At 34.5% G+C, this 6,833-nt stretch overlaps 1 protein-coding gene across 1 annotated transcript in view; it reads right to left on the bottom strand.

Moving 5' to 3' along the window:
- Nucleotides 1-2,135: 2,135 nt before the first annotated feature.
- The window catches only part of LOC144959823 (uncharacterized), a 60,453-nt gene continuing 55,755 nt past the window's right edge, over nucleotides 2,136-6,833 (bottom strand). The window contains exons 27-30 of the mRNA XM_078892602.1: nucleotides 6,394-6,494; nucleotides 4,646-4,748; nucleotides 3,926-4,012; nucleotides 2,136-2,611 (exon numbers count right to left, since the gene is read on the bottom strand). Coding sequence (XP_078748728.1) covers nucleotides 2,420-2,611; nucleotides 3,926-4,012; nucleotides 4,646-4,748; nucleotides 6,394-6,494 — 483 coding nt within the window. The 3' untranslated portion in view covers nucleotides 2,136-2,419. The remainder of the gene's footprint in view (nucleotides 2,612-3,925; nucleotides 4,013-4,645; nucleotides 4,749-6,393; nucleotides 6,495-6,833) is intronic.

Here is a 6,833-nt window from a genome sequence, read left to right as displayed (position 1 = left end):
TCACGATATATCATTGAGATAAGATGGCGCTAATTACATAATGAATTAGAAATGAACAATTTGCAAACATGGGAAATTGCTTTTAAAAAGGATCATTTATAAATCCCTGGAAAAATGTTGCAAGCACATTCATTCATGCCTGCTTGCTTGCTTGCTTTGCTTTTTAAAAAAAACATGTTAAAATATAATTTAATTTCATAATCATTTTTTAGTCGATTTTATGCTCAGAATCAGATATACATAGAGCAGTTATTCCGAATTGCATGAATAGGTAAGTCCTTTTATGATGTCTCATATTTACAAGAACCAAAAGTTAAAATCATAAATTGAGTCTGGGTTCCAGGCATTAGCAGTTACTACAATCATTACCTGATTGGTAATTCTTCTTTTAAGAGTAAAATATATATGACAATAAAGCAAGTATCTGTTAATCATTTTCAGTTATAAGAATTAGTTGCAAGCACTTCTATCAGAGCTTCCAACTGAGAAAAAAAAATTCCAGCTACAACAATTGAATTGTAAGGAATATTATAATTAATCAAAATATACACTCTACAATTTAAATAAAGGTACATTTAAAAGAATTGTAGAGAATTAAAATAAAAATAAGAATAAGCTTGATTGAATAAATTAAAAAATAATTTACAAAAAAAATTATAAAACACGAAGAGATCACATATCTCTCTTAGTTGTTATTTTATCAATCCAAGGCGGGTAATAAACCAAATGTTTATCAGATCTTTTATCAAGTCATTGTTATTTTTATGAAGATAAAAAAAAATAAAGGTAAACAGACAAACATGGAAATATGTATGCCTCAAAGCAATCAGTAATTATTTACCATGTGGTGTGAAAAATGTATGAAATATTGGACGGCCAATATAGTAAAAACATCTCACTTGGAGACGAAATAATCAAAAACACTGAACAACGGAAAGGGAAGGAAAAAATATAAAAAGAATATGTTTAAAGTCCCCACAATGGGGATGAGATGGCAGAGTAAATAAGGCATTTTAGTTTCCACTGAGGGGACCAGGCATAGAATTAAAACCTAAGAGTCAGCATCTTGTTCTTAGCCTTGAGCAAGAAACTTACCTCTATTGTTAAAGCTTTAAATTATATTAGTCTTTTCTAGAGATAGACGCTAAAGAATAAAAAAAAAAAATTCCCCTGCAGATTAATAGAGGGAATTTAATGTATCTTTGATTTACGTCATCTCTTCTCTCTTCATTACAAAAACCAACCAACTACATTTGACTAAAAGGGTTAATCTCAATAATTTATGTGACTCTCATACACAGGACTGTGGTGCATCTCAAAAGATATTCACATTGTTTTATAACCTCATACCAGAGGGAAAGTTTTTTTAACACAATACAAATAAGGTGATAATCAATGTTAGATACTGAAATTTGATACATTTTCCAATACTTTTTGTGGACAATTTTTGTAATTTTTGTTGCAAAATTTTTTTCAGGAGAGACGAAAAACATATCTTTTTCCAAGTTTTCACTGTCAGAATAAATTGGAGGGAAGGACGTGTTTTTCATGTTTCCAATGGTGCAGTGTATGGTAATGTATGACTTTTCATATGAATGGAATAACTTGATTGGATTTAACTTTGAATGTTGATAGTGACAAAAAGTGAAAATCGAGGAATATTTTGAACGATTGCCTGCAGCAGTGAGATGATAAATCATCATTGATATTCTAGCTAACCTATGAAGAATTGGAAACTCCATATGTAAGTTCCACCACAAATTAATTCTCTCACTATCAATACATTCATTGGGGTGGGACATGGAGGGGGGGGAGTAACTTTTTAAAAGGAGGAAATTCCTTTTTAACTCCAAAATCACTGAATCTGCAAATACAAGGAAAACTATCAGCGCTGACCTTTACTTAGTAAAAATATGAATGGACAACCTGGGTGATTCCTATTTACATCAGACGACTGTTTGATCGATTATCTATATTCCTTCATGGAATGCCTAAACAGACAACAATGCTGAAGGGCACAATTATAATTGTGAAGAAAATAATTGAAATCAAAACCAAAAATAAAGACCACTTGCCAATTCATAATGGCATTTTAATCTAAAAATTTCAGAGGTATAAAAGGTATAATTTAATTCTTTTTATTTTTATTTTAAAACATTAAAATGTTTTGTCCCTTTCTCTTTTTTTTTTTTTTTTAGATAAAAACATTTCCACTTGTACTCTCTGTGACATAATGAAAACACATTTGTCTGGCTATCTGAGTGTTTGATCCCTAATTATTAATGTTTATTTTTAATATTAAATTACTTTTTTAACCGACTAAATTTGGTGGAAAATACAAATATATATTGATTCTGACCTTATCAGAATAACATGGCAGCAAGTTTACAGATATTGTTGAGCAATAAAAGTAATGACATTAAATATCAATAAGGGAGGTAAGTGAAGGTGGATCATGTAGCTCCATCCGCCTGAGTCCCAACTCGTCTAGTTGGCCGTCGTTCTTCATCTGTGCCTCGAGGTATCGTTGATGTTTGGTTCGTATCTTGGTAAGGAATGCCATGATGGACTGGGTGGGGGGGTCTAAGGCCTGACCTGGTTCTATCACACCCTGAATAATGAAGGAATACCAGTCATTTTTATGAATCAACTTTGAAATTTTGAAGTATACAAGCTTAGCTTCACATTCAATGACAAAGAGGATAGTAATAAATCTATAACATTCAGGGATGCTCTTTGCTAAAATTAAAAAAAAAAAGGCTAAAATATTTTTTTGTAAAAAAAATATTTTGAACAAAGCTCCTCTTTATCAAATGCTATCGCCCCTAAATCAAAGAAAAGGATACACATCCATCTCACCTCCCCTTAACCATTGCCTTTAAACAACCAATACTTTCATCTGTTTTTAAAAAAACCCAACTCACCAATACTGACCAAGATCAGACGGGAGATCTTAAAAAATTCTGTCTTCTGACTTTAGCTGGAAAAAGGGCATCCCTGAACATTAGACACACCGCCATGTCATCCAAAAAAATAATGAGTTGGGGACTACATTTCTTTAATATTTCAAATTCAAGTTATACAGAGGCTTTTAGTTCCCATTGTAGAGCTCAGGTGGTCGCTGGTTCGGATAAGTAAGTAAGTTCCCTCTGTACAGTTCTTTTCCAGGTCTTCTTAGGACTACCTCGGTTTCTTTTTCCTTGTGGAGTAAAGCATAATGCTATTCTCAGGGTGCAGTTCGCTGGCATCCTGCTGGCATGACATAGCCACCTCCAACGTCTGGTTCTGATGAAGTCTGTAGCTTATAGTGGCTTACTATTCACATGGATAGTGACCATACTGTATATTGTAGCCTAAATTTATCTCCCATTCAAGTTTGTAGTGTCTGTTTGTTTCTAAGGGTGTTGTGGCGCTTGCGATACATTTCAGTCATTTCAGCGCCAGTAGAAAAACAGAAAATGGGATAATCAAAAAAGTCTAGATTTATTAAAAGCACACAAGAATAAGTAAGACAAAGGTGAATGGTTCTAAATGGGGAACAGATGTAGGTTCCATAGAACACATCAGTGTACTTAGTTTGAGATCAATTAATAGTGTCATCCAGACACAAGCAGACGATCTCATTAAGAGGAATACACTAAAAGCTTACAATACATGATATTCAACATTTTTAAAAAGTACAATACATAAGAGAGAGATGATTTACAAGGGAAAAAAATATCTCTCAAAAACTATTACTATACTTATGTCTGTTTACATCTCAATCAAGGACTCCGGCCAGGGCCAGGACAAACCAAGAAATCTCATTCCAAGACAAAGGTAGAAAGCAATTCGGAAAACAGATATTTGAAGGAATAGAGGACACAGCGTCACTTCCTGCCTACCATGGGAGGCCAGAAGATCCTACTCAGTGATATTTCATTACCTGTGTGGCAGAAATCTCCACCTGTGCAAACAAAGCCTTGACAGCCAACAGTAAATTGGATGCATTACGCACCAACATTCTCTCTCCCTGAAATAATTCATAACAAAAACAATTAACACTTTAAAGATAAAAAAAGATAATCGTATAAGCTACCATAAAGAGGAAACAAAGGGGAAAAAAACAGAGGACACAATCACAGATGACAAATTCCACACTTCCTGCAATGCCATGAGCAGTCATTTTTTCCATCAATGATTAAAATTTGAAACAGCCTGCCTGCAGATGAAGTAAGATCTGAAAACAGTTCAGAGACAGAATCGCTTCTGCGCAACGCTAAACACCAACATGCACACCAAAGTCGGCAACAATACACCCCAGGTGATTTGCAGATATGCAGGAAGAAGAAGAAGTGCCCAAAAAAGACAAAGGGACCGAGATCAATCAATATAACATCATCATGGCACATCTTTGAAAATGTTAAAAATGGTCTAAATTTGACCAAAGAATTTCTTGCCAAAATTAATCATAACTCTTAAATTACTAATTCTGTAACAACATTCAAAAAGCATAATAATCAGAAAGTCATTAAAATACACACACACACACACACACGAACACACACACACATGCACAATTGTCATGAATTGTATTAAAGAAAACCAGACAATTGTCCAATTTCCATTGAAATGTCTATTGAAAGCTGTTCATCGCGTGACTCACCTCAAATGAGCGTGCTGAATTGTGTAGGGCTGTGGCAATGATGTGTAGCTGGGAAGACAGACTGTTCAAGGCACTGATAGAGGCGTTGAGGTTGTTTTTGCATCTAGATGATATAAAAGGAAACACATGGCAAGTGAAACGTCAGTCATGTATAGATAGTATGCACTTGGCTAAGAAGCTCACAACATTGCCATCCAGAAGTATAATGGACCAACACACAAAACTATGTGTATCCATGAACGTTTTTAGTCTGGTTAATACAGTTTAGTGAGAATTACTCATAAACGTGGATGGCAAAAAACAATAACAAAGACCCGAGTGACGTCAACTTCATTCTATCTATAGATAAAGCAAATGGAAAACTTGGTTACACTCTTAAATATCTCAAGACACAGACTGAAATGGCAATATCAAAAAGTTGTCTTGAGAAACCAGAGCTCATATTGTGTCTTATCACGCCTGTTCTATGTTATTTAGTCACAGATGGCAGAATGGATAAAGCATTGTACATACACTGTAATTGTTATGGTTTCATTATGTCATAATAAGCCAATAATTGCATTGCTATCAGACTTGCAAAAATATGTCCACTTCATTGGAAAACATGTATTTTTGCTTGAGACAGGCATGTACTTGCAAAAATATGTCCACTTCATTGGAAAACATGTATTTTTGCTTGAGACAGGCATGTACTTGCAAAAATATGTCCACTTCATTGGAAAACATGTATTTTTGCTTGAGACAGGCATGTACTTGCAAAAATATGTCCACTTCATTGGAAAACATGTATTTTTGCTTGAGACAGGCATGTACTTGCAAAAATATGTCCACTTCATTGGAAAACATGTATTTTTGCTTGAGACAGGCATGTACTTGCAAAAATATGTCCACTTCATTGGAAAACATGTATTTTTGCTTGAGACAGGCATGTACTTGCAAAAATATGTCCACTTCATTGGAAAACATGTATTCTTGCTTGAGACAGGCATGTACTTGCAAAAATATGTCCACTTCATTGGAAAACATGTATTCTTGCTTGAGACAGGCATGTACTTGCAAAAATATGTCCACTTCATTGGAAAACATGTATTTTTGCTTGAGACAGGCATGTACTTGCAAAAATATGTCCACTTCATTGGAAAACATGTATTTTTGCTTGAGACAGGCATGTACTTGCAAAAATATGTCCACTTCATTGGAAAACATGTATTTTTGCTTGAGACAGGCATGTACTTGCAAAAATATGTCCACTTCATTGGAAAACATGTATTTTTGCTTGAGACAGGCCTGTACTTGCAAAAATATGTCCACTTCATTGGAAAACATGTATTTTTGCTTGAGACAGGCATGTACTTGCAAAAATATGTCCACTTCATTGGAAACCATGTATTTTTGCTTGAGACAGGCATGTACTTGCAAAAATATGTCCACTTCATTGGAAAACATGTATTTTTGCTTGAGACAGGCATGTACTTGCAAAAATATGTCCACTTCATTGGAAAACATGTATTTTTGCTTGAGAAAGGCATTTACTTGCAAAAATATGTCCACTTCATTGGAAAACATGTATTTTTGCTTGAGACAGGCATGTACTTGCAAAAATATGTCCACTTCATTGGAAAACATGTATTTTTGCTTGAGACAGGCATGTACATGCAGGTAGGATAACCAAACGCCATTATGGGCTTGTTGTGGCATTGTAGTAATGGATAACATTTTGCCTAGCTTTGAGAATATTCCTGCCCCACCTGTTGTCAACGATCATGGCTAACAATCGCCTTCCAAAAGATTCCAGGACAGAACTGTGTCTGGTCAGGGCAACAGCTGCACCAATCACTTCAGATGAATTCTGGGATAAAAAAGGAATTAAATTTAAATGGGATTTAAAGAAAATTATATATAATCTACATTGGCTACCTGTTTTGGATAAAAATTGTTTATGAAATTGCTCTTCCTGTTCATAAATGTATCTACAATAGAGCACCGAGTTATATAAAGAATATGGTTGAATTGTATGTTCTATTGAGGGAGTTGAGATTAAGTGGGACATTAAGCCTATAAAAGGCTGTAAAAGAATTTCATGTAGAACTTTTAACTCACTGACTGCCACAGACGAAACATCTCGGTATTTAAAAATTTTGACCTTTGACTGCCATGACCGAACCACCTTGGTTTCGTACTTTGCTAT

The sequence above is a fragment of the Berghia stephanieae genome, chromosome 14, assembly GCF_034508935.2.
Source record: "Berghia stephanieae isolate SIO BIC M18660-M18661 chromosome 14, UCSD_Bste_1.3, whole genome shotgun sequence".
Classification (NCBI taxonomy): Eukaryota; Metazoa; Mollusca; class Gastropoda; order Nudibranchia; family Aeolidiidae; genus Berghia; species Berghia stephanieae.
Note: the sequence above shows the minus strand (reverse complement) of the source record. Positions and strands in the feature narration are given on the sequence as shown.